Genomic DNA, 20,859 nt, shown 5'->3' on the forward strand with positions numbered 1-20,859 from the left:
AAAATGTTAGTTATGCAAGATGAGTAAGTTACAGAGGTCTAACGAAGAGCATAGTGACTGTCATAAGTAATACCGTACTGTATACCGGTAATTTGCCAAGAGAGATATTCAACATTCTCATCACAAACCAAAAAAAAATTGGCAACCATGTGAGATGAGAGATATGTTAATTAGTTTGATTGTGAGAATCAGTTTACGATGTGTACATATATTAAAATATCTGTAATACATTTTTTATTTGTCAATTATACATTAATTGAGCTGGGATAAAAAGAGCCAAAAATGGGGAAAAATCCAAATATCGGGCAAGAGCAGAATAAATAATGAATTCTGGTATATTCATATGATGCCGTAATCATTGGTGGTATAATATAAATGAGCAAGCTATAGTCACACAACTGCATAGATGAATCTCAGGCATAATACTGAGTGAAAAAAATATACTGTATCATTTATACACAGTTCAAACACAGGCAGAACGGATCTCTGGCATTAAGTTGAGAACCTCTCCCTCTGGTGAGGAGGAAGATGGCAGAGTGTAAGTACAAGGGGCTTTGTGGTGCTAGAAATGTTCTATTTAATGTCAACGGCACTTAAGTAAATTGATGTTGCTTTGGGATCATCACTAGACTGTGCACTTTTGATCTTTGTACTTTTCTGTATGCAATTTCAATTTAACTTTCATTTTTTAAGTTGTGTCACGTATAACAAGATAAAATCCGTGATTGGTTGAAATTTTTAGTTCTCATCCCATCCCCAAGGTGTCATGAATTGAGCACTGAGCCCCTTGAAGTGAGTTCCTTTTGTTCAACTTTCTTTCACTGCCTTTTTTCCCCACGTCATAAAGTCAGGATCAAAACCTTCACCTACCTCATAGACTTGCTGGGCAGACCAAATATCATAAGGAATGGAAAATATTCTGCAAAATGTCCAGGGCTTACAAAGGCAAATGCCATTATTCCAAGAGAGAAGGGTACCTCCTATAATATAAGCATTCATGTAACAATCCACAGACAAGGATTTAGACATTATTAACACTTATTTTCTCCAGGTAAAACTCTAAACATATCTATATTAAGCAAACGTTTACTGGAGCCTTTCTGTGGACCAAGAGATGAAAGACTGTGTTGTGTCATGACAATGTACAGGAAGGCACATGAGATAAACCTGGGAGAGAGCTGGTGAGGCTGAAGTGGGGGTTCAATATTGAGCAAGGTCCCCTCCTACAGTCTGAGAGACTGTTTAAGGAAATCGTCCATTTGAGTACTGAACAAGTCCTTGGATTCTTTAATAAGTTCGGACAAGGTCCAGGAACAACTATCAGTCGTGCAACAAGCTTGAACTCTCCCCAGTGTTTATTGGCATAGCTTTATAATGGGACTTTTTCCTTTACTCCAAATAAAGGGAATGAGCTTACATTTATTTTATTGTTACCACTGTCAATTAGGAGGTGACATACTGCAGGGAATATCACAGAAGTTCTTCCATCCTTGGAGATATCACAGCATTCAGTTTCTGAAGACTCAGGAACATAAAAAACTTCATCTTTTTATTACTCTTCATTACAGAAAATTTCAAAAACATAAAAGGAAAGACTTCTGTAAGAAACCCCTACGTACCCATCATCCAGCTTCAAAAATTACCACCTCAAACCAATCTTATTACCTCTATACCTCAACCCACTGGATTACTCTGAATAAAATCTCAGACATCACATCATTTCATCTGTTAATACTTTAATATGATTCTCATCCTTACCAACACAACTTCAATGCCATCATCACAGCTCCCAAAATCAACAATCATTCCTTTAGATCATCAAATTTCCAGTCAGTCAGCATGTTCATGACTGTTCTTTAAATCATCATTGTTACCTTTTTCTTCTATTAGTAGTTTGTTTGAATCAGGATGAAACATAATCCAAATACTGTGATTGGTTAATGTGTTTCTTAAGCCTTTTTTAAATTACATACAAGTCCTCCCTCCATTACTTTTTTCTGTGTTTTACGTCTTTTTGAAATTGTTTTGTTGAAATCTTAGTCATTAGTTTGGTTTTCAAGAAACCTTTAGAGCTCTGTATCACTTTATATTACCATTAGTCTTCATCTTTATCAAATTCTAATTAAATCATATCCTAAATATGGTCATTTTTAAATATGTCCACAAATTCCTTTATATTTCTCCATTTAAGCAGTGTAGCATACTTCTGCTCCCTCTGAGTGAGGACTAGACTTAGCAACTCAGTTCTCACGAGTAGAATAAGGTGACCGTGAAGGTGTGGCATCCTCCAAGACCATAACCATAAAGGCACTGTGGCTTTCTCCTTGTTCTCCCTCATCTAGGATCACTCACTCTGGGGGAAGCTTAACCTCATATTGTGAGGACACTCAGGCTGCTCTACAGAGAGTTCTCCATGGGGAGGAAGTGAGGCTTTCTGCCAATGGTCAGTGCCAGGGCTGAAGCCTCCTGCCAACAGCCATGAAAGTGAGCCATCTTGGCAGTGGATTCCCCAGCCCCAGTCAAGCCTTCAGATGACTGCCACTCCTGCTGACTACTTGACTATAACCCCTTGATTCCTGACACAGTCAGTCAATTAATGCATGTTATTTTAGGCTGCTAAGTTTTGAGGTGATTTGTTACATAGCCATAGAAAACTAATATGCCAAGCTACTTAGCCTCACATCATTGCCTCCCCTGAATACGCCGTTCTCCTCCAGTTGTATGCATCTGAATTCAACAATCTTTTCACAGACACTTTCTCTAAGGAGCCATCCCTGGACTCCACCGCACTAACACTCCAAAATCTGGAAACAACTGCTCTTTCCTTTGATTTCCTAAGGAACTTTATTTGTACTTAGTTCTAAGTCAAGTTACCTAAAACCAGTTCAGCCAAAGGTAAAACCATTTCATCTAATACCCACCTAACTAAAATGTGTGCCTTTAACACTACAATTTTACCATCCTAGCTGTTCCTCAAACACCCCAGGCACATTCCTGCCTCAAGGCCTCTGTGTCACCCCCCAGGTATCTGCAGGGTTCATGCCCTCATTGCAGGCCATTGCTTAAATGCCTCTCAGCAGGGTCTACCCTGGAAGCCTATTTAAAACTGCCACACCCCTCCCTCTTCCCCACCACACCCCTTCCTCTTCCCTGCCACACACCCACCCAGCATGCCCTATCTACTACTACAGTTTTATTTTCTCCACAGCATTCATGAATATCTAACGTGTACTTTAATTACATCAATTATCAACTACAGTTTTATTTTCTCCATAGCATTTATGAATATCTAACCTGTACTTTAATTATATCAATTATCAACTGTCTCCCCTTCTCTAACCTGTCAGTTCCAAGAAAACAGGCATTTTATTTAGTTGCTTAGTGTTATACATCCTTAGCTCTTAGAACACTGCCCTCATATATAAAATATGGTCCATAAAAACTTACTGAATAAATTATCAAAATGATAGCATTTCATGTACCACACAATGAATGTAACACTAAACACTTTGGCATTTTAGAGATATTTATGTCTATAGTTGAATATTTTAAGGAAGCTTAATCAATCTCCTCCTTTACTGATTAAACACAAAACCTGAAACACCCTAAAATAGCTGATCTTAGGGCTAACTTAAGAACTGTAACATTTCTCAAAAGTAGACAAAATCGGCCTATCCTATGTGACTCCTTGGCCATCTGATTAGATACGACTCTGTGATTACGTAATAACCTAAAGTAACTGAAGGGATAATTGTGACTTTTCCTTCATATAGCTCATTTGTCGTTTCTAAATCTCCTTAAGAGCAGGACAGGGTCTTGTACATCTTAATCTTCTCTGCAGTGACTAGTGGGGCGATCTATACAGTTTATTAATACCAGGATTAATGGCACTCAAGGCCATCTATTTTCATCTCTTCTCTTTACTTAAAAGCACACCAGGAGGCACACCCATATATACATGCCTGTAACAATGCTACCATAAAAAAGCATCTTCACTCAGCAGATGAAGCCTCCAAAGCAAACTGCCTAATGACTTTATTTTACCAAAGCTGAGTCACAGCTGAAACCTTAGCCTCCTCTTTGACTCACAACATTCTTGTCTAAATTACACTGTAGCTACCAAAAGGAAGGGGGGAAAAAATGGAGTGTTCCTTTATCTGATATCTGACATATGGTTCTTACTAACAATCCATATATACACACCATAGAGGGTCAAATTCTAACAGTGGATAGTGATATTCAAGATGAATAATGTTGCTTGTAAATTACTTTGCAGTTTATGTAAGTCATAATGCTAGAAAAAACTAATAGGCAATTCACAGTAATCTGACTCTTGATCGCCAAAGCATAGTTCACCACAGAATTGTTTTTGTTTTTAAGATCCAAAACAATGCTGGAAGGGAGATGTCTAGCTATGATATAATCAAAGTTTTATATCATTCCAAGGACACATAGTTATACTCATGTTCTGGCACACACACAAAAAGCACTACTATCCTTTAGAGAAAAAGTTAGCAAACTACAGCTCATGGGCCAAATCCAGTCCAGAACCCGCTTTCATATGGCCCCATAAGTTAAGGATAATTTTTATGTGCGGTTTTTTTTTTTTTTTTTTTTGAGATGGATTTTTGCTCTTGTTGCCCAGGCTGGAGTGCAGTGGCCTGATCTTGGCTCACTACAACCTCCGCCTCCCAGGTTCAAGCAATTCTCCTGCCTCAGCCTCCCGAGTAGCTGGGATTACAGGCAGTGCACCACCATGCCCGGCTAATTGTATATGTTTTAAGTAGAGACGGGGTTTCACCATGCTGGACAGGCTGGTTTCAAACTCCTGACCTCAAGTGATCCACCCGCCTCGGCCTCCCAAAGTGCTGGGATTACAGGCATGAGCCACCACGCCCAGCCAATTTTTATGTTTTTTAATGGTTGAATAAATTTAAAAAAGAATAATACTTCATAACCTGTGAAATTTATATGAAATTCAAATTTTAATATAAAGAAAATAAAGTTTTATTAGGACACAGTCACACTCATTAATTTGTACACTGTCGATGGCTATTTTTGTGCTACAATACAATGGCAGAACTGAGTAATGCAACAGAAACTGTATGTCCCACAAAGCTAAATATATTTAGTATCTGCCCCTTTACAGAAAATGTTTGCCAACTCCTTCCTTCAGGGCGTGGATGCTGAAACCTCTGTTTAAATCCTAATTCTGTCGCTTACTAACTGTGGGACCTTGAACAAATTACTTAATCACTCTGTACCTCAGACTTCTCATCTGTAAATGGGGTTAATAATGTTATCTTCCTTATAGGGTCCTTGTGAGTTGTAAGTGAACAATACATATTAAGCATTTAAAAGAGTACCTGGCATACAGTAAGCCCTTACTAAGTATCAGCTATACCTACCCATTACTTCTCATTGAGGGTTGCAGAATGTGTTTACCAATAGCAAAGTAGCATTTCAAACTAGCCCCTAAATCTACTTACCACAATAAAACTGAAGTATTATGAGACAAGAAGAAATCAGAGAAAAATGAAGAAAAACAGAAAAAAAAGAGGATTGAGGAGGGAATAAGAGGAAAAAAGAAAACGACCACACTCAGCAGAAACAGTAGGTGGCCTATTCAAAGGGGAAGAATAAATAAGGATAATTTCATCTATAGTAACAGAATGAATAACTTCTGTGGGCTGACCGGATACTAATTACCATGTGGAAGCTGTCCCTATGGAGGGAAGAAGCATTCTAAATTCCAAGCAAGTGACTTACAAATAAACTGCTGGGTCAAGCCCATTTTTAAGTTGGGAACTTCCTGTATTTTACATTCCTAGGCAAATGACAAGTTGCAATGGGTTCTGCATCTTATTATCCATATAGAATAGCTCATTAAGAGGAGACAATTTGTTTAAGGACCCGATGCAGCTGAGTGGCTGCTTGAAATGGGACTCAGAGAACGGGGTAATCTTTCTTCTCTGAGTTCTCATTTTGTTCAGAATAGCACTTACTTCCTAACACTAAGAAAAAAAACCTTGTTCCCATAAATAGAAAACAAGCTCATTCACCAAAAATGGAGCTGCATGGCAACTGGGAGATAAACATAGTGTTAACAGAAGGTACACTTAACCTGCTACTGAGGTTGAGAAACTCTCTCTGCAGGGACTCCCTTTCATTTGAGTAGCTTCTCTGTGCAAACTGCATTCTTACTTTTTCCAGATAACTTTAAAAATAACACTGTTACTTTTTTTTAATTCCTATTTCAAAACTCTATAAAGCAGCTCCCCACTCAAAAACAGAATTTTTAAACAACTTTTTCACAAATAACTATCTTTATCATTCCTTTTCAATCTTGATTCCTGTAATCCTCACAGTTGCCATGGGTTGTACTTACGGTAAATTTTCCTGCAGAGGCTAAACATACATATCAAATATTTTTAAGAGACTCGATGTGTAAGCCTAATGTGTAAAGCCTTAAGAAAGGAAAAACGATATTATTATCCAAGTGGTTTCTGCAAATTGTGCAGGAAAGGGACAGTGATTTAAAGCAATGCATCCGAGAGCGTAATTAAGGTGATCCTTAGCTAGACAGAAGTTCAAAACACTCACTGAGAATGTATCTGCTGGGGGAGTCCTACTGAAGGCTTCGGCTTGAGGGTGAAGGTCATCTGAGCCACAGGGCTGACTCTTGGGAGAGTGTCTGCCTTCTTAGACGAAGTATGCTTTGCTGCTTGCTCAGGAGGGATCCAGGAGGAGGCAGCCCCAGGACTCTGCCCTCCAAAGAGTGGTAACGAGGTGTCCTGGGCAGCTACTGTTTCACAGGCTTTGCCCTTGGTCTCCGGTTTACACACACAGAATTGAGGCCGGAGACATATTCCTCCATTCTGACATGGTGGAACACAGCTAGCTGCAGAAAGACAACAGAAGACACAGCTTTGAAGAACAACATTGTGGACTTCCTAATTTTTCCAAAGGATTAACAGTAGCATCAAGTTGTTTGTTCTCCAATAAAAAACCACACAAACACTCATGGGGAGGAAGAGAAGGGGGAGGTGTTCGGCAGAGGAGGAGGAGAGCTAATATTAATGGCCTCCTATGTGACAGGCACTGTTCTAATATATATCAATAAATTTAATCCCCTAGCAACGTTTTTTGTAGATATTTTATTGTACCCACTTTACAGATGAAAAACAGACACAGAGATTAGGTAACTTGTTAAAGATCACATAATTATTACAAAGTAGAAGAGCTGAGATTTGAACCCAAGTGAGCTAGCTCCAAAGCCATCATTCTTTACCACTTTATCTGCTGCCTAGAAATGCATCAGAAAATCCAAGAAAAATCTTAAGAAAATGCTCTGCCATTATTTTAAAGTTCTGTTCTGTGGCTTAAGTTTACATATACGTTTAACTTAAAATTTTAAAAATTTTAAGCCTAAATTTTTTGCTAAGACTCGGCAAAAAACAAAGGCCCTGTCCAATCACCACCCCCAAAAGTTGCTCTCTTACAGACTTCATGTTGTTTAGGTTATCAGATCTTCGATAGACTGTGTCAGAAATGTAGTCCAATCTACTCTTTGACATATGAGAAAACCAAGGGCCGAAAGGTTGAGTCACCCAAAATACACCTGCTAGTTTGTATAAAAATCCGGTGTACTAGGCACCATCCTAATTTAATAATGAAAGGCAACAAAAAAGAAACAACTTCTTCATCTCCTGTTTGTAAGGATGTCTGTATTCTGAATCACCACACTCATGACCAAGCAGAGCTTTAAAGTCATCAGCAGGCACAGTGGCTCACGCCTGTAAGCCCATCACTTTGGGAAGTCATGGTGGGAGGATCACTTGAGCCCAGGAGTTTGAGATTATCCTGAGCAGTAGTGACACCCTGTCTCTATTAAAAAAAAAAAAAATTAAGCTGGACACGCTGGAAGGAAGGATCTCTTCAGCCCAGAAGGTCAAGGCTGCAGTGACCATGATCACAGCACTGCACTCCAGCCTGAGCAACAGAACAACATCCAGTCTTGAAATTCAAAATTAAAAACAAAAACAAAAACCAACTAACAAAAAAACGTTCTCAGGCCTGTAATCCCAGCTTTGGGAGGCTGAGGCGGGCAGATCACAAGGTCAGGAGATCAAGACCATCCTGGCTAACATGGTAAAACCCTGTTCTCTAGTAAAAATACAAAAAAAAAAAAAAATTAGCCAGGCATGGTGGCACGCACCTGTAGTCCCAGCTACTCAGGAGGCTGAGGCAGGAAAATCTCTTGAACCCAGGAGGTGGTGGTTGCAGTGAGCTGAGATCACGCCACTGCACTCCAGCCTGGGTGACAAAGCAAGACTCTGTCTCAAAAAAAAAAAAAAGTTATCAGGGCTGTGGGTCATTGGTAAAGTAAGTAGGTTTTATGACAGGTGAGGTCCCTTAGAAGTTTAGATGCTACTGGCCGGGCACAGTGGCTCACATATCTGTAATCCCAGAACTTTGGGATCACTTGAGGTCTGGAGTTCAAGATCAAACTGGTCACAATGGTGAACCCCATCTCGACTAAAAATACAAAAAGTATCTGGGTGTGGTGGCAGGTGACTGTAATCCCAGCTACTCAGGAGGCTGAGGTAGGAGAATTGCTTGAACCCAGGAGACAGAGGTTGCAGTGAGCCGACATGGTACCACACACTGCAGCCTGGAAAACAGGGACAGACTCTGTCTCAAAAAAGAAAAAGTGTAGCTGCTACTGACTGAAGTTTTATTAGGTAATGTCGTAGGCTATGGACATGATTCCTTCAGTCCCTTCTTTACTTGTTCAAATACATTTATTATGCTATCCTGTTGCTGTCAGCCCACCTTTTATATGAACTGTTGGTCCTAAGGCAGATCACACTATCAAGTCTCCCATAAAGTTCAATGCAAGCTTCATTCCACAAAGCAATTACAAAATAGACAAGAAAAATGAACAACAGGAGGCTCAGTTATGAAGATCCAAAAGACCAAGACTGAAGAGCCTTGAAATCTATCAATTATCTGTAAATGATAGAAGATACTTTTCCCATCTTTCTACGGTATGATTCCTATTCATTACAGCAAATAATGATTTTTCTAAAATGGCCTTGAGTGTCAGAATATCAAGCTAACAAATTTTCCCAAAGGTGGGAAAGATTAAAAAAAAAAAATGGAGCCAGCTCCCTAGGTGACCTTGGAGTAAGTCACTTAACCTTGGCCTCTGCACCTGTATGTGTTTGGAGGGTATGAAGAGGGCAGCAGCGATTTGTTCTAAAATGGTCCCCACAGATGAGAATAAAGTCTGTTCCCATACCATGCTTCTAGAATTCTAACTCAAAAGCTCTATGTTTCTAGAATTCAGGATTCTAACGTATCAGAGTTTTCCTGACCAACTGTGCAAACTTTGTTGCTGTATCTGAGATGCTGTCCTGGGTCCCTGCTCAGCCACACTTATTTCTGGAATGACACAGGAATGGGAAGGGGATCCACCCAAGAGAACAGAAGTGGCCACAGCAAGGACTGAGCTGCGCTTTCAAAGCTGTGCCTCAGCCTGACCTCACCACCCAGGCGCCTTCATGTGTGCCCTCTCGCCATGCTTTCAATTAGAAACATGCTTCTTTTTAACATCTGAAAATGATTTCTACTTCTCCTCCCTCCCAAGGTGCACTGCAAATGTCTTTTCTACCAGGAAGGCTGTTTGGTGCAAAAGCTGGCACCTAGGTGGAGGCCAAGGACTGACATCCTCCAATGTACACCAAGAATGAGCCACAAGAATCTGTTTTAAGGAAGACATGGATGGTTAGCGATTTTTTTAACTCTTCAAATTTTTCATGTGGTAGGGTATGGGGGGTGGGGAGAGACTCATAAAAGAAAAACAAATACTTTGAACTCACAAATATTTTCTATTGGAAGAAAAAGAAAGAACATGTTACATAATATTATGGCTATATATCATATCACCCTTTGTAGTAAATTTTAAAAGGACAATAAAGAGAACGCAAAGACAATTTTCTCTTCTATCTACCCTACCTAGACCCAGACAAGTACCCCCTACAGCATGCAGATGAGGAAGGGCTGGCTTGAACTGGAGGGGGACAGATTCCCTAACCACCAAGAGAAGCCCTTCATCTGACATAAAAGGCAAAACTCACATCCTTCTACCACATTTATCAAGCCCTTTTTCCTACAATATTTGGACCCATGCAGTAGTGGTTCTCACATGGCAGTAAGGATCACTGGTTCTCACAGTGGCCAGGCCAGCAGTATCACCCAGGAAAACTTTGAAGCTACATATCCTTGGGCTGCCTCAAGCCTGCTACATCTGAAACTGGAGCCCATCAATCAGTGACTGCTTTCCAAGTGATTTCAATGCACACTCAGGTTTGAGAATTACCGACATACAGCATTTGGAAACAGGTCTTCCAGCAGCAAGTTTTTGAGGACTTATATTTTTACATTTGCAAGTTTAGTGTTTTCATGCTATCATTGCTTTTATCCTATTGAATTATTGGCTACAATAAAAGCGTTTGTTTTATCTTGCCATTTTTATTGCAAAAAAAGGGACACATTTTCCATGTCTATACATTTCCAAAAGTCTACACATTTGTCCCCATCTACTTTATGGCCAATGCAAAAATTCATAGCATTTATGTGAAAACTTTTTTTTTTGAGTCGGAGTCTTTCTTTGTCACCCAGGCTGGAGTGCAGTTGCATGATCTCTGCTCACTGCAAACTCCACCTCCTGGGTTCAAGCAATTCTCCTGCCTCAGCCTCTTGCGTAGCTGGGACTATAGGCACATGCCACCACACCCGGCTAATTTTTTTTATTTTAATAGAGATGGGTTTTCACCATGTTGCTGAGACTGGTCTCAAACTCCTGAGCTCAGGCAACACACCCACCTCAGCCTCCCAAAGTGCTAGGATTACAGGCGTGAGCCACCACGCCCAGCCCGTGAAAACTGTTATAATAACTAAGGCGTTGGACTATCTGGAATATTATAAATATTGCCACAGAAGTACTTTATATTTTATTTTATTTGAGATGGAGTCTTGCTCTGTTGCCCAGGCTGAAGTGCAATGGCGCAATCTCAGCTCACTGCAACCTCTGCCTCTTGGATTCAAGCAAGTCTCCTGCCTCAGCCTCCCGAGTAGCTGGGATTACAGGCATGCATGCCCAGCTAATTTTTGTATTTTTAGTAGAGACAGGGATTTGCCATGTTGGTCAGGCTGGTCTCGAACTCCTGACCTCAGGTAATCTACCCACTTAGGCCTCCCAAAGTGCTAGGATTGCAAAGCGTGAGCCACTACCCCTGGCTGGCCAGAAGTACTTTTTAATTTTTTTTTCCCCACCAGTTGATTCTGCTTTTTCCTGGCTGGACCTTGCACTGTGGTTCATCTTGGTGAGTGGAGGCTACATCAAGATCTCATCAGTGAATTGGGCAGTGGTTCTCAGCTCTGCTGCACATTAGAATCACTGGGGAGCTTTTAAAACTTCCCAAAACCCAGGCCTAACTCCAAACAGATTAAGTCAGAATCTCCAGGGGAAAGGGCTCCAGGCTTCAGCACCTTTTTAACCCCCCAGGTGAGTGAAATATACAGCCAAGTCTGAAAAGTAGTAGGTTAGGAACAAAATCCTAATCCAGGCTTGTGGACAGACTAGTCTTCTAAAATGCTTCTCTTTGAATCATTTTTTTCTTTCATTCAAAAACTTTCCACACATTTTAGCTGACCACGGGAAAATGTTAAGGCATCTACATCTAACCCAAAGCCCCTTTTCCACACTGACTTCTCACTGGCCCACCTCTGCAGAAGCTCACCCATCCTCTGGGATTCCCACCTCTTTGTCTCTGCACAGAAGGAGCCCTATGAAGGAACACAGACCCCTCAAAGCAATGAGCACAAAGAAAATCTCCGGTGCTTCAAGCCCACCCTTTTCTAAGAAGTCTCTCCCAAATGTTCACTGATGTGGTTTGGATAGGAGTCCTACCAAATCTTCCTCGAATTATAATCTCCAGGGCTGGAGGTGGGAACTGATAGGAGGTGACTGGACCATGGGCAGAGTTCTCATGAATGGGTTAGCATCATCCCATCATGCTGTTGTGATAGTGAGTGAATGAGTGATTGTGAGATCTGGTTGTTCAAAAGTGTGTGGCACCTCACCCCCCACCGCCTCCTCAAGTCATATGACATGTTCCCCCTCTGCCTCCTGTCATGATTGGAAGTTTCCTGGGGACTCCCTAGAAGCACAAGCTTCTATGCTTCCTGTACAGCATGCAGAACCATGAGCCAATTAAACCTCTTTTCTTTGTAAATTACCTAGTCTCAGACATTTCTTTATAGCAGTATGAGAAGTGACTAACGGATCACCCACCAACCCCTACCATAGCCCTCGTACCATCTGGCTCTTTTTCCACTGTCATCATTTGCATTCCACATCCTAGTCAACTTTTTACAGTTCTTTCCTATTTGCCAACTAGATTATAAGCTGTGAGGTCAGTTAAAGGGCTTATGCAGAACTTGCTATAGCCTGGGACAGGAGCCTAAACTTGGCTGACTGATTGAAGCAAACATAGAGCCACTACTTTCCAAATGATGCTGCGATTGAAGGATGTCTCTAAAGGAAAGATGGCCAATGGTCTCTTAATTCATTACATGATAACATCTACACTTCCAGACTTGGTTTGCAATTTATTCAATCAAGCAGTCTCCAATTCTTCAAAGCAGATGTTTTTCCATACAAACTAAATTCAAATAAACTCTGCAAATACACAAAGTATGTAGTGACTTTTAACTTTGTTATAGTCACAGATAGAAACAGGTTCAGAAGCCAGATCCAATGTGTTGTAGAACTCTGAAGAATAGTGACAGTCAAACAAACTGGTCATGGTGAAAGAGAAGAGAACATCCCAAGTGGCATAACATTTAGGAGGTTATTGTAGGCACTTAAGAGATTGAGTCCAGCCTGTGCGACATAGCAGGATCCCAACTCTTAAAAAAAAAAAGTGGCCAAAACTACAACCAAGACAAAGATGAACTCAGTTTACACACACCCACACTGGGCTTGCAGGAAGCCCACTGACATCAAGATCTAGGTGAGCAGCTTAAGCAACAAAACTCTACCTCATCCTGGCTACCAGAATGGTCTTCTGAAAATATTTTTATCCTTTGAAACAGTCAAAATTGAGTTAATTTCCAATCTTTTCCCCCAATACTAAAGAGTCTCAGATGTCTTTCACATTTGAATCTACTCCACTTTGACAAGCTGATCCTAGAGTTCTTTAAAAGACCAATGATTGTATTTTTAGGAAGTAACCCATGCCCTGAAGCTCAGCTTCTACTACTTTTAATTCTAAAAAAGTAACCCTTAGTTATATTTAAAACTTGTCTCAGCCCACACAGTGCAAACGGTGTGACTCTCTGCCCCTTGCTTTCTCTCCAAACAAGTTGCAGCATGTCTACCGCATGTGTCCTGGGGAGAAATGTGAGTCTAACTGTGTCTTCTGTGATCAGAGACAGCAGGTGAGAATTGCTTTGCTGTGTGTGTCTTCGCAGTAATTCCCAGCTGCCCTTTGAAGTTATTCAATAACACTAAGTGATATCAGATCACAAGAAATACAGCATGAGGTCACACATTTTGATCTACTCTGCTTGTTCCTTGTACCAAACTCAAATAAATACTGTTGTTTCATTGTAAATGCCTCTGGGTCAGCCTCCTCCAAAATCCCTTATGAGAAAAAAAATTAGCGTAACATCCCAATGCCTTTTCTATCCAGTTTTCTGGAATAGTGAAGAATTCCACATAATGAAATCTTCTGAATACATGAACCATGCCCATCAATCACTAATACATTTAATAAATCTTTACAGGTCTTTCATCATTATGAAAATTGATTTGAAATGTGAGGGATATGTGTTTGCTTTCATTGTTCTCTCTCCTCCCTCTGATCAGACTGTCAAGTCACACAAACATTCTTGCCACCCTATTTTCCTTTCAAATCTTAAAGTAACAACTTCACCAACCAAATAGCTGAGCATAGCAAAAACTACATGGACTACAAGTCACAAAGGCTGGGCACAGAATCTCATGGTTACACTCAGGAGTTTAATGCCTTTATGTCAAGTACACAACCCCAGAATGCCCAGTTCCCCAAGAGCCATGTTCTGGAAGCTTGTTCTCTAAACCTGAGCTCAGCAGGAGTGGCTGTTACCATGTGATGTAATTTAAAATAGGTGGCCAGCCAGGGCCAAACACATTCTTCCCAATACTGTCAATAACTGTAAAAGCACTCACAGAATCTAACATAATTAAATCACAAGTCACATAATACAAAACAACCGGCAGTTTTCCTGCATTCTGTTTCTGATCTTATTACTGCCATTGATGATTTTTTTAAATCAGAGACATTCAATGAAAAAAAAGAAAAACTTCAAAGATCTACAGTTTAGCATATGTAAGCATTTAACATTAATTACAACAGCAATAGAAGGGAAAAAATAGCCCAGAAAAAAATATTTTCTGAAAACAATACTATGTAAAAAAAAAATCAGTGAAAGTTGCCTTTAACAAAGGAAGACCAAAATCAAAAAATGAAAGAACAGAAATAGACAATAAAGACAAAGGAAAATGCAATTAGTAAATAAACCTGTAGAGTAATGTCCAAATTAACAAAGTCATCCAAAGAAATGTACACTAAGACAAGGAGATACATTACGGCTACTTAATTTTTTAGAAAATATAAATATTAGTACTAGGTGGTTGGAATATGGTGCAAGCCTTTAGAAAGCAGTTTAACAATATGTTCCAAATATTTCAGTAGCTTCATTTTTGGAAATTTATTCTAATAATCAAAAAAGAAAATAACCAGTCATATACATGTATGCAGGTATCCACAGCAGTGCTATTTGTGCCAACAAAAAATTTGAAAAAAACATAAAGGTTGAATGGAATACGGTATTAACAGCCATTGAAAATTCAAACTGTAAAGTGATCCTACCAGCTTTTAAAGTGTTGATAATGTGAATTAAAACACAATGTTATTTCATTATTCACTGTCATTCATTCCTTAAGCACCTTCTCTAAAAATAAAATTTTACTTTGTGTGTTCACGCTAATATGTATGATGAGTACACATTTTTGACAAATCTTGGGTTTTACAGACTGTAAACTATTATGCACATATATTGTTATAACTGATATCTTTAGAGTTCATTCGAAGATAATATATTTCTAAATAATCTTTAAATTTGTTTTAACCCCATCCATATTATCTTTATTCATCCAATTGAGGCCCCTCTTAAATGCCAGCATTGTGCCAAGAACTGCAGATAAAAGATGGAGACAAATTTCTTGCTCTCAAGGAGAACAGAGTCCAACAGGAAAGACACAGTATAGAAAAAGAATCACCGTACAGCAAAGTGGCATCATAATGAAGGTGTAGAAGGAGGAGAAAGTGGACCTTAATTGGACAGTCAGCAAATATTTGAGTTATGAAACTCAGAGAATTCTTAGAAATGATTTATTTCCTTGAGGAGCTACTACCCAGCTGAAGACAGAAAATCAAAAAAATGTGATTACGCACCTCCTTGCCCAAGCTCACCTACTGATGAGCAGGCAGGTATGAGAGGTGGCTATGCTCTGGGGTCACAGAGATTTGAATTTGAAGCTCCCTGTCCCACCCCGACTCTGTACCCTTGGGCAAGTTGCCAAGTTTGACCCATACCCTATTCATGCAACAAAATACTGAGTGACAATGTTATGGTCAATTTTGCACCAGGCATACACCCTGTGGCTAGAACTGGAAACAGGAAAACATAGTCTCTGTCCCCTGGTATTCACAACCCGGCCAGGGAGACACCCCCAGGGAAAGTAATTATAACTATTACCAGTCTTTCTGAAGAGAAGAGTAGTGTCTGATGGGGGTGATCACAGTGGGGGTCAGGGAGATAGGAAAGACCTCCCTGAGATCATGAATTTAACCAGGAGACCTGAAATCAGAGAGAAATAATAGCCCATGGACCAGGCCAAATGTTAGTGTTCAAATCTGCCACAGAGCAGCAAAACCGAAATAGACCCCACTGATTCAGGATTTATGTTTCATAAGAGGTCAGGTTTGGTAGGATAAATTATAACATATTCATAAATATATGTGTCTAGTGTGCTGGTCCAATGATTTAGTATAACCACCAGAGACATCAACCTGTAAATCAGGAACAAAACACTGATACCCACTGTATTAGCTTGCTAGGCTGCCATAACAAAGGACCAAAGAGTTAGGGGCTTAAATAACTGACATTTACTCTTTCACAATTCTGGAAGCTAAAAGTCAAAGGCTGACGCATCAGCAGAGCTGGCCTCACTCTTTGGCTTGTAGATGGCCGTCTTCTCCCTGTGACTTCACACGGTCTTCCCTCTGTCTGTCTCTGTGTCCAAATTACCTCTTCTTATAAGAACATCCGTCATACTGGATTAAGGCCCACACTAATGACTTCACTCTAACTTAATTACCTCTTTAAAGATTCTAATTCCAAATACAGTCACGTTCTGAGATACCGGGGATTAGGACTTCCATATAAGAATTCTGGGGAAGTAAAATTCAGCCCATAACCCCTACTATCACCTCTGTAACTTAATGCTTTTCTGGATGTTCTAGTCAATTCCATAATACACGGAGGAGAGCTGTGCAGTGAGACAAGCCCACTTCTACAGGCCAAAGGACTGTGCACTGCTATGGACGTTCTGTAAACAACTGGCCATACTTTATATTAAGCCCTAAAAACAATCATCTTGTTGCGTCTTGTCATTCCTAATCTAGGAAATTTTATATGCAAATATGTCCACTGCAGTATGACAACCAATATAGTGGTAAAAGTTAGAAGCATCCCAACTATAAAGCAAAAGGAATGGATTAAAATCCTAGAATGTGGCACAATCATCAAAAACAATGTTCAAAAAAGTTTTTTTAATTGATACATAATACTTGTATATATTTACGGGGTTCGTGTGACATCTTGTAGCCTGCAGAAAATGTGTGATGATCAAGTCAGTGTATTTAGGGCATCCAACACCCCGAGTATTTATCATTTCTATGCACTGGAAACACTTCAAGTCCTCTCTCCCAACCATTCTGAAATAAACAATATACCTTGTTGTTAACTTTAGCCACCCTACTCTGCTACCAAACTCATGAATTTTATTTCTTCTATCACACTGTATGTTTGTGGTCATTCACCAATTCCTCTTCCTCCCTCCCACACACCCATACACTCTTCCCAGCCTGTGGTTGAAGATGTTTAATGACATGGGATAATGCTTATAATGTAATGCCACTTCCTCCTGAACTCCCTTCAATCAGCCTTTTGCATCCACTTTTCCGCTTTTCCACTGAATTTGATCTTATCCAAATCATCAGTGGCCTCCAGGCTGCTACATCCAGTGGGGGTTCTTGGTCCTCTCCCTTCCTGACCAATAGCAGTGCTGGCCACAGAGGCCTGGACCCTCCTCCTTCTCCCCATTTCCTCCCATGGCTGCTGAGCCACCACTGCCTGCCAGCCTTCTCCCACTTCACTGCCATCCTCTGCTCCGTCTCCCGTCTCCTCCTTCTCTCCCCAGCCTCCAAATGTCGATATTTCCCACGGCCTGCTTGATCCTTGGACACTTCTCCTGGTGATCTCATTCAGTGCCCCAATTTAGATGCCTGGCCTTGTCCTCTTATCTGAACTCCAGATTTCCACATCCCCAACGGCCTTATCAACACCTCTTTGTGGGTATCTAATAGGCTTCTCAAACTTAGCATGTCTTGTGTCCCCTCCATCCACCCAGACTCCAAGACCTGCTCCTTCCTGACATTCACTGCCTTAAAAGGGACTGCCATTCACGGGATTGCTCACCAAGTGTACTGGTTCGCTAGGGCTGCCAAAACTAAGTGTCACAAAATGAGTGACTTAACCAACAAAAATTTACCACCTCTGAGTTCTGTAAGCTAGAAGTCTGAAATCAGGGTTTCAGTAAGATTGGTTCCTTCTGAGGACTGAAATAATCTATTCCTCCATCCCTCCAAGATTCTAGTAGGCTCAGGTATTCTTTGGCTTAACAGATGTCCTTATTGTTAAATCTTCACATCTTCCCCCTACATAGGCTTATGCTGAAATATACCCTCTTCATAAAGACATCAGTCCATTGGATTATGTCACACATACACACTCTCTAGTATGGCCTCATCTTAAATGATTATATCTGCAATGACCCTATGTCCAAAGAAGCTCACATTCTGAGGTACTGAGGGGGTTAGGACTTCGACATGTGAATAAGGGAAGGGCAATATGTCAACCCGCAACACCAACGTATCACCATATGTGACTCTTCTCTTTTTCTCATTACACACATCCAATCCATCTCCAAATCCTGTTGGCTCTACTTTAAAGACATCTTGAATCTGACCATTTTTCTCACCACTTCCCCCAAACACCTCTCCCAGCCACCTTGTCCCCTGCAGTCTATTCTCGGCAGGGCAACCAGAAGGAACCTGTTAGAACCCAAGCCAGATGACGTCACTCCTGTGGCCCAAACCCTCCAAAGGCTTCCACCTCACTCAATGAAATGCAAAGTCCTTATTTTCACAGCCTGCAAATCTCTGCCATCTCTCCCATGTCATTTCCCAGCTTGGGCGCCATCCTCAGTTGCTTGCTGGTACCCAGACACACCAAGCCTGCTTCTACCACAGGGGCTGGCACTGGCTGTGTCCGCACCTGTCATGTCCTTCCCCAGATAGTCACAGCTTCCGTTCCTCAAATTCCTCAGCCTTCTCTGGGGCTGCTGTCCCCAAAACAGCAGCCTCTGTGCCTCTGTTCTCCTCGCCTGCCTTGTTTTTCTTCAAAGCACTTTCCCTATCTGACATCACACTGCGTATTTATCTAGTCATTGTCTGCTTCTCCCAATAAAGTATAAGCTCCACAGGGAGCAAGACTATTTTGGTTGCTACTTTTGCCCTTGTGCCTAGAAGATAATCAATAAATAATTGTGGAAGGAATAAATGCATGAATCAAGGCTGGAAGACAAATAGACTTAAATGCTAACATGAATCATCTCCCCATAAGTGGTGAAAATTACACACATTGTTAATTTTTTGTTTATGCCATATTATACTTTCCAGATTTTCCAAAATGGTCTGTTATTACTTTTATTGCATGGCAAAAATCAATAATTTTTTTTTTTTAAAAAGAAACATTAATTCACTTAACAGCTAGTTTAAACATACTTAAATTTTTAAGGGCTGTAATTTCTACAATCTAAACAATATGTGAGACAGAGTACTATTCACTAGACTTTATGATAAATGTACTATGTTGGAACTTACATTATTTTTACTTTGAAATTGACTCTTAACATACTATGATTGGTTCACATGACTAGCACTATTATCAACACGTATAATCTGTTTGAAAAGCTGACTTTTATTTTCATCAGCCAAAAATGTTAAACAAGAAAAGCTTTTTCAAAAACTGGGGCAATAAAAAATAAGCTTTATAAGACAGAAATGACTGCCAACTTACAAATCAAGATCTGAAACTTGGTTTAAAATAAAGGGAAAAAAAAAGACTAAGAAAACATAACTTACTTTGATTAGCAAGTGTCATATAGTGGCTAAAAGCCAGAGTCCACTGAAGCCATACAGTAAAAACCAAGCCCCAGCTCAACACTGACTAGCTGTGTGGCCCTGGGTATGTTTCTATTATCTTTTTTGCATCTCAATTTTTTCACTTGTAAATGGAAATAATACAAACGGGGCCTATATGTAGACTAATTAACAAATGCAAAGCACTTAGGGACAGTTCCTGGTTCAGAGTAGCATGAGACATGTCAATTATTATTATCCTATGCACCAAATTCACCCCACACACACTCCAAAATAACCTTCAAAGAAGCTCTTGAGAGGCAGGTCACATTTGTATGTGGGATAGAATTTTCCTCTACTATTGGAATTTTACATTAACCTAAGACAGCCTTTCTCACTGAATCAAGCACAATATGGTACCATTTTCTTCTTTATTTCTCACACTTAGGCGTACAGCGTAAAACAGCAGCAAAATGCCCGCCAGCAGCATTAAGCTAAAATAACATGCTACGTGAGTGTTCTCATGCTCAAGACTCACACTTCCAAACTGTTCTTAACTGAGTAAAAGCTACATGAATGAGACAGTATTTTTTTTTAGATGGACTTTTGCTCATTACCCAGGCTGAAGTGCGATGGCGTGATCTCGGCTCACCGCAGCCTCCACCTCCCAGGTTCAAGCCACCTCCTGCCTTAGCCTCCTGAGTATCTGGGATTACAGGCACGTGCCACCACACCCAGCTATTTTTTTTTTTTTTTTTGTATCTTTAGTAGAGACCAGGTTTCACCATGTTGGCCAGGATGGTCTTGATCTCCTGACCTTGTGATCTGCCCACCTTGGCCTCCCAAAGTTCTGGGAATATAGGCGTGAGCCAACGCGCCTGGCTAGACATTACCATTTGATTTATTTTGACAGCATTCCTTCAGGTGAATTAGTGACTAGGGATGGAACACCCTAGAAGAAAAGCAATCCAAGCCATGCCATAGATTTTCGATGCTAAAATAAAAAGCCTTTCAAGGCTGGGCCCTGTAATCCCAGCACTTTGAGAGGCTAGGGTGAGCAGATCACTTGAGGTCAGGAGTTCAAGACCAGCCTGGCCACATGGTGAAAGCCCGTCTCTACTAAAAATACAAAAATTAGCCAGGTGTGGTGGTTCACATATGTAATCCCAGCTGCTTGGTTGGCTGAGGCAGGAGAATCGCTTGAACCCAGAAGGTAGAGGTAGCAGTGAGCCGAGATTGTGCCACTGCCCTCCAGTCT

The 20,859-nt window shown here is 40.5% G+C and overlaps 1 protein-coding gene across 9 annotated transcripts in view; it reads right to left on the reverse strand.

The window, feature by feature from the left end:
* The window catches only part of LTBP1 (latent transforming growth factor beta binding protein 1), a 466,293-nt gene that overhangs the window by 372,819 nt on the left and 72,615 nt on the right, over nt 1-20,859 (reverse strand). For all 9 annotated transcript variants that reach the window (XM_078349509.1, XM_078349510.1, XM_078349508.1 and 6 more), the window contains exon 3: nt 6,604-6,901. In XM_078349509.1, coding sequence (XP_078205635.1) covers nt 6,604-6,901 — 298 coding nt within the window. The remainder of the gene's footprint in view (nt 1-6,603; nt 6,902-20,859) is intronic.

Source organism: Callithrix jacchus, chromosome 14 (assembly GCF_049354715.1).
Source record: "Callithrix jacchus isolate 240 chromosome 14, calJac240_pri, whole genome shotgun sequence".
NCBI classification, from domain to species: Eukaryota; Metazoa; Chordata; class Mammalia; order Primates; family Cebidae; genus Callithrix; species Callithrix jacchus.